Source organism: Propithecus coquereli, unplaced genomic scaffold (assembly GCF_000956105.1).
Source record: "Propithecus coquereli isolate 6110/MARCELLA unplaced genomic scaffold, Pcoq_1.0 Scaffold13, whole genome shotgun sequence".
NCBI classification, from domain to species: Eukaryota; Metazoa; Chordata; class Mammalia; order Primates; family Indriidae; genus Propithecus; species Propithecus coquereli.
Genome location: NW_012137191.1, coordinates 433,727 through 457,412, shown reverse-complemented (window position 1 = coordinate 457,412; position 23,686 = coordinate 433,727). Strand labels below are relative to the sequence as shown.

General features: G+C 37.5%; 1 protein-coding gene across 1 annotated transcript in view; it reads right to left on the bottom strand.

The window, feature by feature from the left end:
- The window catches only part of SENP1 (SUMO1/sentrin specific peptidase 1), a 53,695-nt gene extending 34,293 nt beyond the window's left edge, over positions 1-19,402 (bottom strand). Inside the window, exons 1-6 of the mRNA XM_012638452.1 lie at positions 19,123-19,402; positions 15,385-15,432; positions 13,801-13,931; positions 11,653-11,737; positions 6,423-6,582; positions 2,272-2,443 (exon numbers count right to left, since the gene is read on the bottom strand). Coding sequence (XP_012493906.1) covers positions 2,272-2,443; positions 6,423-6,582; positions 11,653-11,737; positions 13,801-13,931; positions 15,385-15,432; positions 19,123-19,348 — 822 coding nt within the window. The 5' untranslated portion in view covers positions 19,349-19,402. The remainder of the gene's footprint in view (positions 1-2,271; positions 2,444-6,422; positions 6,583-11,652; positions 11,738-13,800; positions 13,932-15,384; positions 15,433-19,122) is intronic.
- Positions 19,403-23,686: the final 4,284 nt, after the last annotated feature.

Below are 23,686 nucleotides of genomic sequence, written 5' to 3'. Positions count from 1 at the left end.
GGGAGGCCGAGGCGGGCGGATCATTTGAGCTCAGGAGTTCGAGACCAGCCTGAGCAAGAGTGAGACCCCCCGTCTCTACTGAAAAATAGAAAGAAATTACTTGGACAACTAAAAATATATAAAAAAAATTAGCCAGGCATGGTGGCGCATGCCTGTAGTCCCAGCTACTTGGGAGACTGAGGCTGGAGGATGGCTTGAGCCCAGGAGTTTGAGGTTGCTGTGAGCTAGGCTGCCGCCACGGCACTCTAGCCCGGGCAACAGAGTGAGACTCTGTCTCAAGGGGGAAAAAAAAAAGATTAATACATAATCTTTCTTTAACATAAGCAAATGCACCTCTCTTGAGGATCCCAACATTTCCATGGAAAATAACTTTTCCTCCAGTTTGTAAGTTCCCATCAATAAATTTAGTCCCAGAGTAAAAAAAGTATTATATATGGATTACCTGAAATATCCAAAATTAAATATCTAAATACTTTGTTGAAAGTTTGACAATAAAGTTTGGTCCAATATTTTGTCTTATACTAAATGGGTTATTCTGTAGTACAGGTGGCTTGCTTTTCATACCAGGAGAATACAGAACTAAAAATTGAGGCAAAATTTCCTGTATCTCTTGTTTCACAGAATAGCTGCAATCTTCAACATCTTCTTTGCAATAAAGTAGGAAGGGGAACTCTCACTTCATGTTCTCCACTGACCCAGCCTGTGGCCTGGAGGGTTGTTTAGAAGGGTAAAATTGCCCAAGCAACCCAAGTGGAAGTGGCAGTAGAGGTGAAAAGAAGTGGGGCTGGGTGGTCCAAAGGGCTGGTGGGTGAATGGCAAGCTTACAATGAACACAGATTAAAGGATCCTGGTGATCCCAGCAGTAGCCACACGGAGCAGGGAAGGGTTAGGAGCCCTGTACCCAGCTGTTATGCTGCTGCTGTTCGCTTCACCACAAAGTATTTCTGTATTCCTTAGGCTATCTAGACTCCAATATAATCACAAGCCCCACAACTCTAATAATAATAAAAAAAAGCATTTATGTATATAATAGCTCATATATACTTCATACAAAATTTAATAGCACAAAAAGTATAACAAAAAATAAATCTCCCTTTCATCCCTGTTGCCCAGCTTTTATTACCAAAGAAGGCAAATGTTGCCAGTTTCTTATCTACCTTTTGCCTTGCTAAATGATATAATAGTTCTGCCACCTCTCCACTGAAAATTTTAAATTCACTACAAACTTAAAACCAAAAATACGCATAGCATTTTTACTAATCACATCACAAATATTAAGTTTTGCCACCTACGAAATCTTTGATTATCAAATTATGAAATTATTTAGCATATAATGCCATATTCTTGACTCCATGCTCAGTAAGCTCCTTTGGGCAGGAAGTACATTGGTGTGTTGTATAACAGAAAGCATACCAGACTAAACCTCCTTAGAAGATCTGGGTTTTAGGCCTGCCATTTATTAGTTGTGACCTATGACCTTTACTTACATGGATATCACCTCATCTCTACCTATTTCACTGCATTAAAAGGATTAAACACAATGCATGTAGAAAGTACACTGGAAACTCTAATGCTATATAAATGTAAGGTCATAATTATTATTAATTTGTATCTCTACAGCAACCACTCCAAAGCTGATATGTAATTTAACAGATATAAGCACACTTCCTATTGTGCAAATTATATGCTATATTATATTCACGGAATTGACTTTTTCCTTTAGGTTTACTGAATAAATATAACAACCCAAATGTCAATTGAGCTTCTTTATTTTCAGGAAAGTCTGTGACCTCAAAGAAGAACTTACTCATAATGAAAAGGATGTAAACTGTTTAACTAGCTTCTTTTTCTATCATATTGAGCAAAAATTGCTCCTAGTGAGGAAGGCAGGTATTTTACCGAATCAAACTTTATCAAAACAAAAACTGTTTAGCAAGGCTAACAGTTTTCCCACAGGAAACGAGAGTTTAGGAAGGGTCTAAAAAAGAGAGAAGAGAATTTGGTGTATGAGAATCTATTCGGGCAGTACTAAAGATTAAAGTTAGCCATCCAACAGGAATAGAAGACAATAAGAAAAATATTGAAGTCCTGCTAAAGCACTTCTTTAATTCCTTTAAAACAGATGATAGCATTCAAAAAGTAATTCAGAAAGAAAAGGCACAGAAAGTATTAAATAGAATGGTTAATAAACATCTAAATCAGAGGGAGCAAATGGCTCAATGCAGAAAAAGATGCTAACTTTTAGTAGCTTTTGTTGCAGGTTTTCCTTACCTCTTCTGCTGTACTAACATGTCGCCTCTGAGTTTTCTTGGGGCTCAAAAGGCTTCGACGACATGAACCACTCCAAGATGGACTTGGAATAGGCTTAATAGGAAATGATTTTTCATATGCAGATGCATGGCAGTGATGGTTTGACTTTCCCGTGAAAGTGTTTGATAATCCACTAAAAAAAAGAGTTTGTAAGAAAGAACAGTTAAGATAAATCTAATCTAGTGATTATTTTTGTTTTCTAGAAATAACAAAAACAAACAAAAAAATTTAACTGGTAGAATGACAGATAGATATACCATTTGAGGGAAATATGTAAGAAATGATATATGGGGTTGCTGCATCAGATTCTGCCACTTAAAAGGTCTTACATTGTCAAACTACATAATTATCAAACACTTAAAATTGTATTTCTTGGATCCACAATCTAGAATTCCCTTTAGTTAGGAACCATATAGCTGTGCAGTATTATAGAAAGCATATCAAACTAGACTTCTTCAGAAAACCTGGGTTCCAGGTATGCTACCAAACACATACATTTTTCTATTACTCCCTGCAGCCCCCTACCCCAAGCCCACTGGAGAAAATTACCTTAAGATAAATATGTAAAGATGAATAAAGTTGAAGCCTCTCAACTAAGCTTTTAAACTGAATTTTAAAATTTCCTGAAAGACCAGCAGAGGGCTCTCATCCATTATACAAAAAACAGCTAGAAGGCTTTCTATTAGGCTGCATCACTGTGAATTCTGCTTCTAGCTTATTTCCTTCCTCTGAAAAATTTTTGTTTCTTTATATTATTTGTACCCTATCTAATGGGAAAATTTGGCATGAAGAATATTGTGGACTCAAAACTCAGTCTTCTAAGGCTTAATAATTTCAAGTTTTTTCTATGTGTTTTTTTTGTCTATCATTACTCCCAGCAAGTCTGAGGTACTTAATCTTAGCATAATTAAGTTTCCCTTTCTTTTTTTTTTTTCTGGTGAGGACCCAGACTAGAAGTACACAGCTGACTAAGCTGAATTCAATGAAATCAATGAAATCAGCTCTTTAAATCATTACATGTGGTCTGGATCCAAATAAAATCAGAATAGATCTAAAGAATATCAAAAAGCATATATACTCTCTCAACTCTTCACATTCTAATGATTTCTATGTGTGTTAGAATGGGGAAAGGAGCAAGGACTCAGAATTTCAGGAATAGGCTTATTTTCTTGGGATGAGTGTATGCAGCCAGGAAAAGACGGCAAGGGCAGTATAATTGTTTGGTAAAGATATAATGGATTCTCCACAATGTCTTTCGTATTTGTGCTTCCCAGAGTGTGTGTGTGCATGTTTTTAATATAAATAACTCTTCTTCTAAAGAAATAGTACAAGGGTATCTTGCAATGCCAGAAAGCAAGGCTGTTACCAAAAATTAAAGAGGTTGGGTCAGATGGACACAGAAGCAAGCATGAAGGGGCTCCACACTGGCCAAAGTTCTAAGAATCTGAGTATTAAAAGAATGAATGTAGTGGATTGAAACACATTGAATCCATAATGACACTCAAAAAAGAACAGAAAAAAATTATTTGAACCACATGAAGTGAAGTAGCTATTTTTTAAAAAAGCTTTACTTCAAAAACTGGTAACGAAAAAGAAAAATCTAATAATTTATCCTGCCTTTCCTATAGGAAATGTATTTCAAGGTAACCAAATGGCCCCAGCTAATGAAAAAAGCAATCAAGTACCAATTAATAAGTGCAGGAGAAACAACAAAATTAGAAAAGTATTATTTCATTAATACTAATAAAATTTTCAGGTAAATATTATCAATTGATATTAATAATGGTTAGGTGAAAGGCTGATGTGAAATTAGTCATTCATATAATGCCAGAGTAACATCATTTGGCTTACATTCTAGTCACAGGGGAAAAACCTAACTGTATAATTAGCCATCAGACTGTCATCTCCTCAATCCAGAGGTCTATCTAGCACCACTAACAATAGGAGAACCAAAACAAGATATCGTTTTCTAATGTGATCTAACACAGCATCATCTTTTACCCATGACATGCAATTTGACAAAATAATGATACCATGAGGAAGCAACCTGTCAATTACAAAGGTGGAACTTTATGCAGAAAAAAGTCATGTCATAAAAGAAAGGTTACGGGGGAAAAAAAAAAATTAGTCAGGTGTGGTGGTACACCTGTAGTCCTAATTACTTGGGAGGCTGAGCAGGAGGATCATTTCAGCCTAGGAGTTCGAGACTGCAGTGAACTATGATCGCACCACTGCACTCCGAGGCTACAGAGTGACATCCTATCTCTAAAAAAAATAAAATTAAATTAAAAAATAAAGGGCGGCTATTACAGATTACAAGAGACTTAAGGACAATAACTCCCAGATGCAATTCTAGATTGGATACTGGTTTGGACAAACTAGCTATAAAAGATACTTTTGGATCAACTGAGAAAATTTAAATATAATTTAGTGTATGAGACAAAATTTACTGATTTGGAAAAGAAGAGGTGATTGACTAAAACACAGACTACAAAAGATTATGTACAGTATGACCTCAGTCTGGGAAAAATATATATGTGTAAAGGCAAAGAAAAATATCTGGAAGGATATGTACTAAGATATTACAGAATTGATCTCAAGCTGGTGGGAATGTGATGTTTTTATTTTTTATTTTTGCTGATTTGTATTTTCTGATTTATTATAAAGCACATGTACTGTTTCTGTAATAATGTTATTTTAAAAAATAACAGTATGGCAATATTGAGTAAAAAAAGCAACTTGTTAAATGATGCACAAAGAAAATCTTTAATGAAGACAAAATAATATCATACATTTCATTTTATACATAGCATACATATCATGCTATATATTAGTGAAAAAGAGTGAGAGAAACAATCATAGGAAAAGGTCTGGAAGGAAACACACCAAGGAGAGGGAATTGAGATTATGGGTAGTGGTCAAGGGATCTTTAGCTTTATTGATAACGTTTTGATTTTTACAATGTGAGTATATTAATGAATTCTTGTGTAATTTTTTAAAAGTTAAAAATGGAGAAGATGATCACTGGGAGCACTGACATATGTATGTTCCCAGAGTCTATGTGCTAATAATAGTAAGGTAAAATAAAAGCCATCAACACCAGAAAGCTTAGCCTCATATAAATAGAAAAATGATCCCACATTCCTAAAATACATCACCAGAGCAGAATTTAAGTCATAAACACCATTTTAAAAAAGAAATAAAGCACCTGAGGGAAAAGTTTCTAAGCCAAACTTCATCTGCCTTTAATAACCATTATAAATTTGGTGAGGGAATTGGTAGGGCTGATGAAGCTGGAATAACTAGGATAAAGTTCTCGGCTGGGCGTGGTGGCTCACGCCTATAATCCTAGCACTCTGGGAGGCCGAGGCGGGCGATCGCTCAAGGTCAGGAGTTTTAGTCAAGCCTGAGCAAGAGCGAGACCCCGTCTCTACTAAAATTAGAAAGAAATTAATCGGACAACTAAAAATATATAGAAAAAATTAGCCGGGCATGGTGGCGCATGCCTGTAGTCCCAGCTACTTGGGAGGCTGAGGCAGTAAGATCGCTTGAGCCCAGGAGTTTGAGGTTGCTGTGAGCTAGGATGATGCCACGGCACTTTGGCCCAGGCAAAAAGAGTGAGACTCTGTCTCAAAAAAAAAAAAAAAAAAAGAATAAAGTTCTCTGTGACTCTCTATTTCCTAATAGATAGAAGTAGCTTAATAGTTTAGGTCTAGTTGACTAATGCCATGTGGTAAAGAGAGCTGCTCTGGTTTAAGTCAGGTCTCATGTGAGAGTCTGCAAAATGTGCTTTGTTACCATTGCAAAGAGTAACCGCTTTTTCACTTTAAGATTCATAATAGCCGTATTTATCCTGAAGGAGCCCAATAGTCTCATAGTCACCAAGATTCCCCGCAAAACTGTCTCCTCCAATGATAAGATTTGGCTATCATCAAAATTCACCACAAAGTAAATTAAAACTTGAAAACTTAAAATAGATTTGTTCATATCTCTATGAGTTAAAGTCCAAAAACAGTGTTACTCTTTTAAAATGCCAATGTAATAACTATCTTATAGCCACTTTCTCTTATATCTGAGAAAGGGCCTAAGAACTGAGCAGTCAAAATACCAACCTTGAGGTCTTTCGGGTTTCGAGGTAAAGACTTCGGCTGTTTCTTGATTTTTGTAAAGTTGAGCTTGATACTGGAGTGGAATTTCTCCACTGGCCATTCGCACTCTCGCCAAAGGTTCTTAAGTTGCCTGAGCCAAGAAAACTGTCTGAGGAAGGGTTGTCTAAAAAAATAAAAGTTTGAATAAATTAAATAAATAACTACAGCTGGTTCTCCTTATGACTGCAACCATGACCAACATTGTATTCCAAAGCACTGTGGCATATCACCATGTCTCTCATGGAAGAAAGATCCCAGTCTCAACTGCCAATAAAGTCTGCAGTAAGGGAACTTCTACAAACTATAATTGATTCAGCCATACTAACCTGAAAATTGATGAAGGAGCTGAATCCTGCCACAGCCATGTGCCTTATCTGCATCAATGTGACTCCGTGGTGTCCACCAAAAGTCAACATTTTACCCCAACTATATCTTGCAAGCACTCCCAGGCCTGGGCCTGAAAGAAGGTAGGCCAGACCAGTAAGAAAGCAGGTGGAGGGCCAAGGAGAATTGTAATTCAAATGAACAACAGTTATTGCTTAATAAGCAGCTGGTGTCACTTTCTTCATTCTAGTTACCATGTCAAGACTCAGGGCCTCCCTCAAAGAGCAGAGATAACCTAATTGCTGCTTATTCTGGCTGGCTTATGGCAGGAATGACCCATCATACACATCTGGTTCTGGTATGATAATCTTCAGTGACTTAATGCCAAAATCATCAGACATATTAATACTCTAATGCTTGCTACTACAATCAGATTGAGAATTACTTATTAATCAAATTTTCTACCTTGTAGATTTCAAGCTAGGGTGACAAAAACCTCTTGAAGTTTCAGCTAGGAGTGGTAGAATAATTTCTATACCCTCCTCTCCCTATAAGCAGGATTGGACAACTTAAAACAGCTCCTTCAAAGTAACCTCAGACATTAGGCTACAGAACTTTGAAGAGCTCCTGAAAAAAGAGTGACAATAATTCTCTATTTCCTGAATTTTTTTCTAATGCTGACGTCATTTTGAAGATCCTCTTTAAAAGGATAATACCACAGAAGTTTTTACAATATTGTACATTTATGCTATTAAAAATATTTAATGTATCTTTTGATACTCTATCCAAAAAGCAAGGCAGCCTTCAAAAATATAATTTTGTGTTTTCTTAAGATAATCATGATATCAGGATTTGGGGTAAATAAGATAGGAAAAAAAGAAGCAGTCGGGGTAGTGTTAGTACTAATTAATTCACTAATGGATGAACTTAGTCTAATAATTAAAATAAGTTAAATTTACTTTCAAAATGTATTATAACTTTTTTTGCTTTTTAATCAGTAGTTATGCTTAGCATCTACTACTATTACTTAAAGGACAGAGACATGAGGCTAATAGAAATGAGTCTCAGTAAAAAACCAGAAAATTATTATCTCTAAATGCAAAGTAATACAGTAGAAATCCTTGTCTCTCACACCTTTTTGCTAAAATTTGATTAGGGAATGATCTAACTAGAGATATCTATTTGAGGAATAAGTCTGTCAAAAAAATGTAAATTATTGTGACACGTGTGAAATTTGAGACCAAGGATAAGCCAGAGTAGCCTTCTCAATGGCATGGCACCTGACAGAGACTACATATTTAAAATAAAAGGGAAAAGCACAAAATCAGTCTGTTTGACCAGAATAAAGTGGTTCCATCCCCACTCAATGAAATCACTGAATTGTCTTCTGTTACTGAGGAGATCATGCAAAGCTAGAGGGACAAATAGGGGGCTAGAGATGCTCTTTTACAGTAAGGGTTTAACCCAATAGTCTGTCATTACTAAGTAATCAGAGTTGCAAATGCCACAAATAAGATTACTTATTACATCCACAAACATACAAAACTAGAAGAAAATACACCTAAACTTTAATTGTGGTTATGTTCTAATGATAGAATCATGGGTTATTTTTCTACTTTTCCCTACAAATTTTTTGCAGGGACAGGCAATACTTCTATGAACATAATAAACTTTATATTAAAAAAGAAGAATGTGTCAGGTAACCACTTACTATGAAAGTAACCATCAAATTGTTCCTGTTAACTTTAGGATTTATTTAGTTAATATGACAGCAGAATGCTTTAAATCATCTTACTTACTAAATGCTAGTTTGGCAACCTAATTTAACATATTTTCCAAAGACTCCAAGCATAAGCAAAATCATTTCTTTTCATCTTAATCTACTTTTCTTTGTTTAGGGTTAAAAAATGTTTTGATTTTCTTTTCATTGTGCTGTTAATAAAACTGTGAGGCCTTGAAGCCTGATCATCACTAAGTTATTAAAGTGAAATAGCATTGCATTTTTTTCTAAAAATTTTTTTTCAAAATCTATATTTTTAATCATCTGATCTTGAGTAGACTGAGAAGCAGATTTTTTTTAAAACACTTGATCTAGAGAGGTAAATCCAATAAAGCAACAAATGAGAAGTTCTAGACCCTAGATTCTAAAGTTTGGGCTTTCCTGCTCATTGCCATCCTGGTGGAGGAGAAGACAGCAGGCTCAGAGAGAAGACAAATACCAGTACAGCCAGGATCAGAAGACTAAGGCAGGTAAACTGGGGATCCATGCCTAGCCCAATCAAGAGGTAAGGCTCCAGGTGACTGACTACAGAAATCAATGTGGGGATTATTAGAAAAGAATATATCCAAAGCAGATAGCGGAGACAAAATTCTGTAGGACTTACAATGAACTAGAATGGGTATGGCAAAAGAAAGAAGTTTTAAAAAGTACATAGTTTAAAAATAGCTTTTAATTAAAGACTTTTATTATAAGAAAAAAGTATATAGACCCTTGGCATTCAGAGATCTTAAAATTCTGATTGTTAGGGAGCAATCGTGGAGATCATTGTTTTTCCTTTCCTAAAAAATGGTATTCCAGTGAGAGACAAAACTTTAGAGTAATATTTTTGATATGGGAACCAACTTGTGGTATGAGGATAAACATAGGAAAAATGGAACTCTCAACAATCACGTAACTAAGTAGAAAGCTGGGAATCTGGTCAAATATTACAGGAGAATTTGAGATGATCTCAGATATATCCTTTGTGATTATCCAGGGTCTACTAAAATTTAAAAGAAAAAAGCTATGTATACAAATGCTTTTAAGTCATGTTATTAATAATAGCTGAAAATGGTAAGGATGAAAATGCACCTAAACCATAGGGAAAATAATGAAGCAAATGAAGGCACAGGCCTATTTTTCCAAATCATAAACCCTTGAGTCCAGTTATATCTCTGAATTCAAAATTTCTGGAATTTTAGAAAGATACTCTGGTATACTAGGTAATACTTTCAAGTATAATCTGGAGCAGCACTCTGTAACCAAACATATTGATACACCTGCAGCAAAATGTGTACTTATACTTACATGGGTAAATAAAGACAAAATATAAACAGTTTCATGTCAGTTAGGTTTTGCCAAGGAATGAATTCAGGTCAGGTTTTGATGCCAAGTGATTTATAAGATTTTTTTTGGTTTTTAGAGCTTTGTGGATTTTGAAATTGCACATAAGATATTGTGAATGTATGTGGCTTGAAGCTCTGACTCAGGTGGGGCAAGGGCAATATAAGTAACCTAAACATTTGTACCCCTGTAATATGCTGAAATAAAAAAAAAAAATTAAAAACAAAAGGGATTGTGGATGTACCTATCAATTTCACAGATTAGAAATTAAGAGAAAATGATAAATATGAAGAACATATAAATAGATAAAAAAGTAAAATTCAAAATATTAAGTTAAAAAAAGATTACATGTCTCGAATTATACAACGTGTACCAGGTACACACGGAAAATCAGAAGAGGCCAGAAAGGTGAGTTAAATAAGAGTTGAGTTATGATCAGGGGACTCTGAGTATAGTCTTCTATATAATTATTATTAAGCAATTATTTTAAACTTAAAGCAAAGATCTATCCAATGGTAAATCAGCATATGAAATTACAAGTAAACATAGCCTGAGTTCTAATGGAAATACTGATGATCTGATTTCATTAATCACTTAGCTGTTCTTCCTACAGGATTAATAATGAGCTATCAAATCAGATTTTAGGCTCTCTCTTCATCAAAAAGGCCTTTTCAATAATAATGATAGTAGAGTTACTTTCTCAGAAAATTGATTTTTCTATACAAATTATGCACATACTATGTGGAGACCACTGCCCACCCCAAGACAGGAAATCCAGTGCCCAGGGTAAAATAAAGTACCACCCACCTAAATCACATTTAAATACAATATAAATCTAAAAGAGCATCATACTAACGTCTTTTTAGGGGAGGAGATCTCATCTTGCTGACAAAGAATCCTGAGGAAGCCAAATAACAATAATTATTATTTGCATTTCATATTTATCATCCCAATTTATCCTTATAAAAATCTCACTGAGACAGGTTCAATGGTATTACAGGTTTTCCCACATTTGTGGTAGGTGAGGAGATTGAAGCATGAGGAGTGAAAAGACTTGGGGAGACCACTATAATTTTCCTGAGTCCTACTGCCAAAAGGCTAACCAACAAAACTCTGAGTTTCCCAAGGCAGAAGCAGAAGATGGTTGGAAGTCCAAACCTTAGGAAGGGGGCAGATGATAAGTCAGGCAGGCCATGGGACAGGAATAGCCTAGACTAGAGAATGCTGACTTCTGTCATGGATCACAAACTGAATAGGCAAGCCCTTGAATATGCAAGCATATGGCTGTGGCAGGTGCTAGACAAAAACATGTAGTTAACATTTCCTGCCCTGAGAGAGGGACAAGTTTGGGTAGAAATAAATTTTCAGGTTTCATGGTTTCAAGCAGAATAGAAATAAACTTGCTCTGTAGTTTAAATTAATGCAAAACAAATATCCTTTACATCAATACACATATTTCCAAAAAAGTCAAAGACAAAAACAAAACAAAAAGTATATTGCTATTTACAATGGCAAATGGACAAGAAGAATAGATTCCAAATATACTTTTCTACTAACAAACTAATATTTGCTTGAGACTAGATCAGTATTGTAGCAACCACATACATACACACAAAAAGCTATCAAAATGACAGAAATGACAAAAATGGAGAAAATACTATTTTGCTTTTAATAATGTTTTTACTTTTAGAGATGATAAAAGCAAAGTATTTGCTAAGAAGAAATCTGAGAGGTTTAGGTGCCCTGACTCCAAGTAATATGTCATACCTGAGTAGTAATTTGGATTATAAGCTGCACTTCTTATGGAACATGTAAAAGATCGGTCCACATTTCCTTGCCTGGAAGGTAAAACCTAAACAAAGCAAAAGATTTTTCTTAAATCACATTTTTGACAATATAATAGAGTAAAAATTTATACTAGGAAAAACGTATCATTAAACAAGACTATAACATATTTAGAACTTATAACATTATATTTATATATTATAAATATTAGTATTGCATACTAATAAGGAAAAAACACATAGACAATCTGATGAAATGATTCAGGCTTCAAGGGCAAAAATGGGCAAAATATCTGTTATACAACTTAAAGAATGCCCATTAGAAAGTAAATATATATTTAGTATATCCTGTATAACATATATTAAGAAGGCTGAGAACAGGCATGGTGGCTCATGCCTGTAACCCTAGCATTTTGGGAGACCAAGGCAGGAGGACTGCTTGAGTTCAGGAGTTCGAGACCAGCCTGAGCAAAAGTGAGACCCCCTCTCTACTAAAAATAGAAAAAATTAACTGGGCATGGTGATGCACACTTGTAGTCCCAGCTACTCAGGAGGCTGAGGCTGGAGGATCACTTGAGCCCAAGAGTTTGAGGTTGCAGTGAGCTATGACAACACCACTGCACTCTACCCCAGGCAACAAAGCGAGACTTTTGTCTCCAGGGTAGGGGGAAAAGGCTGAGAAAAATCAACCTGGTTTTGATTCTTCTGATAACTTTTCAGAGACAGTTCTTAGTCAGGAGTAGTGCTGCATCCCTAGTACAAATCTGGAAATGTGTGGAGATATAATCACTATCAAAATGATTATGAGGGGGGTGGATGGTATAGGTATTTAGTCCCTAAGGGCAAAGGATGCTAAACATCCTATTATGCTTAGTACACACAGGAAAGAACTATCTCTTCCAAATTACCAATGGCTTTCCTACTGAGAAAGACTGCTTTATTAATAGTGTTCCTCAGACTTCAATTTGCATATAAATCAGCTGGGGATGTTTTTAAAATATAGATTCTTATTTCATAGAATGTGGTGAAGCCTGAGATTCTGCATTTCTAACAAGTTCAACAGTGATGCTGATGCTGCTAGTTTCTGAACCAGCCCTTGAGAAATTAAGTTCTATAGCACAGTCAAATCTTGGAGCTGCTGTATATTTTCACATTCCCCCCAACCATTCAATGCTGAATAATTTTTTTGTTTTTGAGACAGAGTCTCATTTTGCTGCCCAGGCTAGAGTGCCGTGGGGTCAGCCTAGCTCACAGCAACCTCAAGCTCCTGGGCTCAAGCGATCCTACTGCCTCAGCCTCCCAAGTAGCTGGGACTACAGGCATGCGCCACCATGCCCGGCTAATTTTTTCTATATATTTTTAGTTGTCCGATTAATTTCTTTCTATTTTTAGTAGAGACGGGGTCTCGCTCTTGCTCAGGCTGGTCTCGAACTCCTGAGCTCAAACGATCCGCCCGCCTCGGCCTCCCAGAGAGCTGGGATTACAGGCGTGAGCCACTGCGCTTGGCCAGATCAGTGTTCTTTTAAACTAGTGTCTTAAAAATTATTCAGCATTGGGCCAGGCACGGTGGCTCACGCCTGTAATCCCAGCTCTCTGGGAGGCCGAGGCGGGCGGATCGTTTGAGCTCAGGAGTTCGAGACCAGCCTGAGCAAGAGCGAGACCCCGTCTCTACTAAAAATAGAAAGAAATTAATCGGACAACTAAAAATATATATATATAAAAAAAAAAATTAGCCGGGCGTGGTGGCGCATGCCTGTAGTCCCAGCTACTTGGGAGGCTGAGGCAGTAGGATCGCTTGAGCCCAGGAGCTTGAGGTTGCTGTGAGCTAGGCTGACGCCACGGCACTCTAGCCCGGACAACGGAGTGAGACTCTGTCTCAAAAAAAAAAAAATTTCAGAGGAACAACTAAGAGTTTTCTAAAAGGTACTATTCTCAGGGAACTCATACATAGCCTGGTTGCTCTTAACTTTCTCATCTTTAATATATCAAACAGAATTCTAAACATTAAAATTATTGATTCTAAGAAATTTATATATACACTTGTATTTTTGAGTGTGGCATTTAAACTACATCAGATAAAAACTTATGATGAGCCAAAACAATTCATTAAGGGAAGAAAATTATTCCTAACCTGCTGGTCAGAAAGTGATAGCTGGTCCTCTGGAAAACCTGTTTGTGGCAGGAGGTGAGTTTTGAATATGGAGTTGTGGTTCACTAAAGTTACTTCTCCAGCATCCATCCTCATCCTATCAGCAATATCATCTGGAGAAAGAGTCTGGATTAGTTCAAGTCACATACTTCTTCAATAACTTTTTTCTTATGAACCAATCTTTTCACCTAATAAAAATGATTCCCAAAGAACAACTCTACAGTCAAATAAAATCCTTCCTTCATAGCTAACCATTGGCAAGAAATCTCAAAACATCATTGTCAAAAGAGGCCCACGTGCAGAAATTGGCTCATTTGGAATTTACTGAGAGATCATCTACCAAGCAGTTGAAAATTTGTACATGTATAAAAACAATGTAAAGTTTTAAAAATAATAAAATTTTCCCGAAAGAAATTTTTCAAATGTTATAACTGTAAAAAAAAATTAAAAATTAAAAAAACGGGGGAAAATGTCACCATGCAGAAATAAACACTGTTAACATTGGTTTATTTCCTGTTTTAACTTAAAAAGGTGCTTTAAAAATTAATCCGCCAGAAAATTTTTTTCTGTAAAGCATACCTTATTCATATGGCTCTTAACAGATAATCAGCTCAATTACTGTAATATTGTGACAGAATCTTACTCTAGAACCATTTTTGAGACCTTTGTTACTATAAAAGAGATAGAATAGGAACAAATGAGAATACGGGAACTCAATGACTTACACTGACATTCGCAATGAGAGAAAATGGAAACAAATGACCGGGGGAGAAAGCAGAATAAGCAAGAGGAAAAAACAGAAAGTAGAGAGAAGGCTAATGTAAATTTAAAAGGAACATATGGGATCATTATAAGGCCTAACTGTATAGATTTTTCAATTTATTCCTAAATTGGCTATTAGTCCTGATTTTATATTGATCCCCTTTACAGACATGAAGTACTATGAATGAAATAGTGAAAGTGTTCCAATTAATCACAATTAATTCCCAATTCACTAGCTAAATGAAATAAAATATTTACCTTAATCAAATTATTTATCATATAGAAGGCAATATAACACAGTACTAAAGAACAAGGACCCTGGAACCAGAGTGCCTAGGTTTAAAACCTGGCTTTGTCAGTTGTAGTATATGACCCTAGGCAAGTTTCTTAACTTCTATGTCTCAGAAGTTATTATATTAACTGTGTCAATATAGTAGGGATAATGACAGTACCTACTTTGTAGGCACCATTAGGTACCCTTGTAAGGTGACTGTAAGGATTAAATAGATTAATACATTTTAGATACTTAGAACAGGGGCTGACACATAGTAAATGTTTGTTAGTGTATATTTGGCTTTTTCAATACAATGAATGAGAAAATGTTCCCAAGTGACTTTGTAAACAATGTTCTAACCAAAAGAAAATTATGTTTCATATATAGTATTACACAATTAGGATTAAGATCTCTCTTAAAATTATTAAGCACAAAGATACAATTATTAAAAATGTTAGGAAAATCCATTCTTTTACTCTAGCTTTCACTCCAACCAGAGTAGCTAAAAAGATTAAACTGATTAGTCTTACCCATGTCAAGTCTTTTCACATCACTGACTTTAGCAAAGATACAAAGTCCTATAAAAAAAAAAACACAAAACAGAAACATTACATACTGAAAAATCTACTTCATATAATTATAGAACAGGCAGCCACTCAGAAGTGACATTTGTTTGTATTGTTAGTGGAGAAAAATCTAAGGTGATAAGGAGTTGACCTGATGGGAAGAATAGAAACTAAAACTAGCCCGAGGTACTTCCAAACCTTTCTGCAACCTGTGCTACAGCAATTAGAGACTATCCCCAGAATCACAGAATAATAAAGCAAGAAGCAAATTGGGAGAGCCAACCCTTAGGAGACTGAATGATTTGCATAAGGTAATAGTTAGTGACCATACCAAAATTACAACCTAGAAATTCTTCCCAATCCATTGCTCCATTTCCTCATGCTAAATTATTTTATAAAAAAAGGACAGACCTTGTGAGGGTACTATTAAGACTTCTCTTCCGTATGTCTTACTCAGTGACCAAATATAAAGCTACTAATATTCTGAGGACAATCAAGGACTACTTCACAGTTGTACAAAGTACTACCCCTCCCCACATCTTCAATCAATCTACTACAAATCAAAGCCCGTTTGCCTATATAAAAGTTACTTTCTTTATTTAATGTATCCACTTTTCCCAGGAAAAAAGGAAGTCAAAAGCCTAACTGCTTAGAGCAAGGCTAATAAACACACCCTTGGCACATATGCTCTTGGCAGATTTCCAAGAGGAGACTAGAGATGGTAATAGTCAAACCTATATATATTTACAATTTTAGGGCCATATTTTTTAAAAGATTGAGCACTTCATCAACTACACAGCAATAACTAAGGCTTAAATGTATTCAGGAGACTGGATAATAATGGGCATTCTTTATGGTCACAATAACGAGGTACACATGAAGGAAGGCTGCGTGAGTTTTTCTTGGCACAGCTATAGACTAAGCAGAGTAATTATCTGATTACATAGTCTTACTATTAGATTTAGGCTTCAAATATATTTCCAAATGTTCAAGTTAATAAAATCTGGAAATTCTCCAGGCTTCCCTTCTCTCTTCTTTAATAGAGCAGAATTCTCTAGGTTCCAGATTAAGGGGGAAAAATCCTATCAACCAATAAATTAGAAGGGCTTTTTTCACATTTCACTCTTTCAGGTGATTTCATAATTGTCATCTTAGTCTCTTTTTAAAAGCCTGGTGCCCAGTGGAACAATCCCATGTTAATTTTCTTTGCATTTTGCTAAGACCGATGTGAAGAGGGAAGCAAGCTCGAAATTCAAAAAATTTTACAGATTAAGTCCAGAGAGGTTAAGTGATTTGCCTGCAATCACACAGATGGGGCAAAGAAAATATAAGAATCCAGGTATCCTGACTCTAGGACAAATGCTCATTTCCAACATCATACAACTTCAAATCTTTTAACACAACCTCATTCAAAGATTCATTCACACTGGCAATGTAAAAGTAATCTCTAGCTAACCCTGGAGAATCCACATTGACTTATAAAGTTAAATAAAGCCCCACATTTACATTTTAATACAAATATAACTGGTTTGTTTGGTGTGTTTATGGTATTTTCTGTTAGCCACTTTGCAATTATATTGGGAGAATGGATATTTTACCCTGAGGTTCTCCATGAAACACTGGACTTGGAAACTTTGATGCCACCAAATTCTTCCAAGTGTAAGAATTTTTTTCTTTTAAGAAAAGCATTCTAATAATTCATTTCTCAGTACACACTGGTCATGTAATTTAGTGAAATAACACAAACAGTTACAGTTATTCAAGTGAAGTCAGCTTAATAACTGAAAACAAGGTAATAGGAAATCTGAAAGAAAAAAAGATGAGTCTTGACTGTAATAAAATGTAACAAATCTCGTAAAATACAAGCTTACACACAGGCAAAAAGGTGATGATAAAAGACAATGTTTAGGGCTATGATGAAATACATATTGAGAGGCATTGTTGGCTTTATCCAGGACCAGTATGTGATTAGAAGAATTTATGATATGAGAAGGGTGTGGAAGTGATCATATGAATCACCCTACCCTGAACTCTGCTCATTATGTATATGATACAGTTGGTACTACATCATCATGTATTTGGGCTTTTTTCCCCTTCTATTTTTACATGTAATGTCTCCCAATTAGACTCCAACACCTTAAACACCTTAACACTCTAATGCCTTAAACACTAAGTATTCAACTTCTTTCATACACATACATTTACTGTGCACCAACTACTTGTGCAGGGTACTGGGGATACAAAAATGAATAAGAACTGGTCCCCGCCATTGAGAAGCTCAAGGTCTGGTGGGAAAAGCCAGATTCATAAACAGATACAGCAAGACAGTAAAGCTGGTGCAAATGGTAGGAGCGGTGGAAGAAAAGGAAGGACTTCCAAAGCAGTAGTTAAGAGTTACATCACCTTAGCCAGAAGAAGCAGAACCTGTTTTTGCATCCATCCACTCCCTCTAGAATTAACTAATCAGATGGGTGATATGAAAACCATCTTTGTAGTTGGGATAGTATTGAAATCAGGTAAAAGTGAATGAGTCTTCTCAAGATAAAAATAAATAAGGCATCCTAAAAGGGACTAGAGAGGAAAAAAAAGAAGGGAATCTCTAAATTGGAAGGTGGTTAAGGGATATGCTTAAAGAGATGCTTAAGGTTTCACTGTAACTGTAATTCCAAAGTCAGTGTAATCTAAATTTCAACACAAGTCCTTAACACACATTATCTTTATGAAGAATAAAGATTTAGGAGATGATGTGGCCTACTCCATCCAGAATAACCAATTACAACAAAGACCCTAAATCAAATAGTTGGTAGTCTATAATAGGCTTTATGTAAATTTTATAAGAATCACCACCACCCCAAATATAGTAAGTGTACCAAACATGAGGTGAAATGACTTTAACAAGGCTGACTTGAAAGTGATAAAGGTGCAAGTTATTGCCAACAAGATAGTGGAAATACTGCAGAGGCACCGATAAACAGAAATCACCTAGCTCAAGAAAAGAGAAACTGGCCATAGATCCAGAAAGATCGCGTTATGGTACACCAAGAAAGAGACGGTTCAAAAGAATTACCAGGAGGCGATGAGCCAGGTAAGCAAATTGCGGCAGTTAAGGGGATTTTCATAACCTGGGCAGGAGGGTCCAGACGTTTCTTTCTGGTGGTGGCACTAGCGATATCGCATCTCAGGGAGATACCACAGAGTAAAAGAGTTGGAGAAATGTTTACGTGAGACGCAGTAGTAGTCGAGAAATATCATTCAGGTCTCAAAGAAGGCGGGAGGTGAAGCAGGTGGTGATAGAAAGCTGAGCTTCCAGGTCAAAACAGCTCTCCCTAGAGAGGAGACTCCGCTCTGGCGGGAAAGCCCCGGAATCCCAACCGGCCTTTTCCCCACAAGTAGGGTTAGGCGCTGAGATGGGGCCTGCCGTAAGGGCAGAGAAGCTGCCTTTCCGCGGCCCAGGATAAAAGGGGGCCTGAAAGAACAGCCTCAGCTAGCCTTACTAACGGCCACTGGCCAGACGGCAGCCGCCGGACGGCAGGGGGGAGGTGAGGTGGTCCCAGGGGGCGGGGCAGAGGAAAAGCCACCGGCCCCGCAGCAGTCCCCGCTTCCGCCCAGCGTAGTCCAGGCCAGTTGGCCCAGTCCGACACAGCCTCCCGGCCCAGGCTCCCTCCATCCTCACCCCTCCCCCAGCTTCCCGCCGCCACTCACCGAACCGGAACCGGCTGCCAAGCGAAGGAGTTTCCGGCCGGGCGCGGAACGCAAAACCCGGGAACCGCCGCGAACCGGAACCGCCTTTACAACACCGGAAGAGCCGCTCGGTGGCTGCGGAGGAGGGGGGGGTGAGGCAGGAGGTCAAAGAGCGGAGTAAAGGACCAGTGGAACGCCTGCGCGGTGTGGCGAGGCCTGAGAGGCCAAGGGAGCAGACTGTAGTCATAATTTGCTAGTTAACCTTTCAATCTGGGTTTTTTCTCTTTCTCATACTTGGAATACTGTTAGTGCGCCCTTCGTCCTTTGCTGTTCTCTGTTCCCTCGCCTCCTTTACCCGCCGCCTTCTGGTTCCGCACGGCGATTTTTGCTTACGGTCCGATTTCCATGGCAGGTTTTTGCTGTGGCCCTAGATCAGCTGGAACCTGTGGCTTCCCCAACAGATGGAGACCTGAGATCTAAATCGATCTCAGGCTATATTGTGTTTTATTGAGGATCACAGAACATTAGTGCTTGTAGAGGTTATTTTAGTCTAACAAGTTCAGAAAAGCGAAGTGATTTTCTATTTTAAAGTGTGTGGCAGATCTAGGACTAGGAAACAAGTTTCTTAACTTGCATTCCTATCCTCTTTGCACTACAGCATGCTTGATTGCTCATCCGGCAAATAAAAAAAAAAAAAAAAAAAAAGGAAAAGAGACAACTTGGGGACGGCTTAAGTTAGACTCTGGCAACATGTAGAATCTTCCAGCACTCTGGAGAAGTTTGAAACTCGGGCAGAGATGTGAGGAAAGCTATTGTGGGCCCATCAGAGATCTATTTTGCGGGGGTAGAGAAAGGACCCAGGAGTCTGACCTCTGAAGGGCCTTGATCTTGTTCCTGGGACCACATTGATTAACTTGTAATCTGTGCCATGCGTTCTAAGAGAAAATAATGGGAAGAAATATTTTGTTCGTTCGGACTGTTTACCAAGCCCCTCAACGTGGTAGGCCTCTGGACCCAGGCCCTGTCTAGAAGTCTTGGAGAAATGCTCTGAATAGGCCCTCTAGATCCATATGTCAGCCACAGTCTGAGCTCAAGACTTAAAGAAATGAAGCTTCTGGAGACCCTCCCCCCAAGCCTTTTTGATACTCTCAGCAGCTTGCCGAGTTGAGGGGATCCTGCCCTGTCAAATGTTTAAAAGTAGATTATTTGTATCACCTCATATGCTGATTTTTTTATATTTTCAAGTGCCAAGGCCTAGTAGTATTGAATATACCTGGTCCATGTCAGTCATTGACATCTTAATCATTCCATAAACCTGTTCATTTGAATTAAATTCTGTCTCTATTTCTAGGAGACAACCATGCATAAAGAGGAATTTCATCTGAAATTTTTCATGTGCGTGATTCAATCTCGCCAGTTAGTCAGGGCTCCTCAGAGAACAGGTACCATTGTCACCTAATCATACTCCAGTGATAGAGAATGGGTTCTCTCACAGGGAGTCTCAATATAGAATGTGAGACTTTCTAGTGTAAACACATACTTTAGGGGTTAACTTACCTCGTTTATTCCATTCTCACTATGGTAAAGTATTTGTTATTGAATAGTGTCTTTTCCTTTTATAGGTAGGATTTTGGCCTAGTTTGGGGGATAGGCCCCAGGCAGATAAGGAGAACTTGGGAGTTGAGGGGGAATAAGATTTATAGCTCATGAGGTAGTCTTTAATTTCTATGTCCTTTGTGAATTATTTCAACCTATCTGGGCTCATCTGTGGGAATCCTTGTTGCCACTGTAATTGACACTCCAGAACCCATAAAATACATCAAGCCTCAAAGAAAAATGGCCCTCTCTTCCACCCCAGCCTCAAAATATCTAGTTATAGATTCTGCTTTTCCCTCATTTATGTCAAAGGAATAGAATCTTTTTGAGGTAAGGTAGTTGTCGAGAAGTTATCTCTTCGGTAATTTTTCACCGGATTTTTGGAAAGAAACCCTGGACAGCTAAGAGTCATATGGAAAATGAAAGGGAATAAGGAGCACTCCCCTGAATCCCACCTTGAGGGTAACCTAGGGCTATTGCTTTTCAGCTGGGGAAGCTTCAACTTCCAGCATGCTTATACGGAAGCCATCAAGAAAGACAGATGACCTGAAGAGTCTAGATACTATGGATGATCCAGACATCGTGGGAGACATACCTATTATGAAAACTGGTGAGGCATGTGGGTAAACAAGGGAGAGGAATGTGGAAAGGAGTGTAGCAAAGTGAAAAGTGTGTACATGGTATTATAAATCAGGGTAGACCTACCAAAGCTGAAATATGAGTTTAAGACACAAGGGAAAAAGTGGGTGTGTGTGTATGTATGTGCGCGCAAGAGAGAGAGAACATCTGGGAAACTAGAGAGAGGGACACTTTTCTCTATGAACAATAACATAATTTAGTCAATATTAAATCATTTGGCACCCTCATAACTGTAAGCTACTAATCTGGCTTATCCTGTTGTTGGCATCCTTGGTATATAAAAATGTGAAACTTAAAAAAATGAACTAAATTAAGGAGTTGCTGTATTACAAAACGATTCTAAATGTTGTCAAAAATTCACCTTAGGAATCCATTTAATAACAAATTGCTCTTGTATATTTTAAATAATGTTCGATTCACAAACAATTTATATGAAGCTTCAGAAACACATCTATGCATTTCTTCTCAACTCAATACATCTATATTGGAGTCAGTTCACTGCAAACATTTATTAAGTTCCCACTATGTGCCCAGTAATATACTACAAATGATATAGATGTTGTAAAACATATATATAAGACATAGTTTTGTCATTGTCCCTATAGTTTACAGTTTGGAAATGCCTTAGTAATTCCTTATGTTTTCAGAAGGAATTCAAGACTAAAAACATTTTCCTCAAGAAGTTAACAATTTCATTTAAGTAATCACTCCTAACACCTGTGAAATATATAGCAGTATTTATTCATAATTTTTTGAGCACTTACTATTTGAAGTCAATGTGCTGGACTCGGTAGAAAATGAGAAAATGAACTAGACACCAACCTTTCCTGTTCCCCAGGAGCTGATGATCAAGGAGGGGAAATAAGAGATAATGTGTAAGTTAAGAGCTTGATAACTTTAGTTCAAAATGTTGAATTTTAAAAAATGATGCCATCAAGATGTAGGGAAGGGAGGAGCCAAACAAATATTTAGGCAGAGCTTCACTGAGCTCCAGCATGGAGGCAGGTACCATGGTTCTGCATAAATTCTAACTTAATGCACTCTTGTTAGTATTCCCAGAGTTAATCACACTCACAAGAAAATGGCTTATATACAAGAATACCTATTTATTTATATACTGGAGCAATATCTATCTAACTATCTATCTATCTATCTGTCTATGGCAACTATATGTGATCTGTGTCCCTTTAATCAGACTTGTTTTGTTTATGCATAGAAAGCATCTAAGAACAAGAAATAAACCCAGTTGGTGGCTTTGCCATACTATGTCTTGAATTCGTACAGATTATTTTTTATTTTCCCTCATCTTTCCTCCTTTTCCCATTCTCATTTTGCTCTGTACCTAAACTCACCTCAGACCCCCTTTGCTTTGATGACCCATTTGGACCTGCTTCTGTGGTTTGAACTCAGCATTATCCCTGGACAAAATTCTGATGTTCAACTTCTCCCTTTAAACACTGGGACCTCAGGTAAGAGCCACGCTTAACTCTTCCAGCTTTCTAACTCTTCCAGCTTCCCAGCTCCAGTGGGACCTCCATTCCTCCTTTCCTGGCTGCTTCCCTCCTTCCTTCCCCCTTTTGTTCCTTTGTCCCTCCTCTGTCCCTCCTTCCCTTTCCACCTTCTTCTCCTTCCAAGAAAAATTGTTGAGCACATACTATGTCAGGTACTGTACTTGGCACTAGGAATAAAGTAGTAAACAAAACAGCTACATTACATGAGGATGAAGTTTATAGTCTTGTGGGAGTAAGATAGTAATCACAGAATCACACACATGGTTATATAATTAGAAAATAACACCATGTAATAAAACAAGGGGCCTAATCTGGCCTGAGAAGTGAGAAAAATCTTTCTCAGGAAGGACTGAGGGATAGGTATACATTAGCCAGGCCAAGGGAGAAGACCTTCCAGGAAAAGGGGATAGTAGGCTCTGAAACAGGAAGGAGTTTGGCTCATTGGAGGAGTAGAGTGGGCCATATGACTTGAGTGATTGGAAGCATAGCTGGCGCGTGAACTATAAAAGCAGTATGAGAACTGGGTCATGCAGTGCCTTCAAGGTTCTTATTAATACTTTTGAGCTGTGGGAAATCACTGAAAAGTGACAGGATCATATTTGTATTTTAAAAATATCTTTCTGGCTCCTGGGTGAAGGATAGATTGGAGGGGGACAACAATGGTTACCTGGTCTGGTAAGGTGGATGCCACTGTCTTGTTCCATTCCTTGCATCTAGGTAACATATCACTATAGGGCACCAGTGAAGAATTCACATCATCAAATAGCAGAGGTGGACACGGCACTACTGATGCCAAAACATGCAAACCCCCTAGCCTGACCTGATGTTCCTCTACTGCT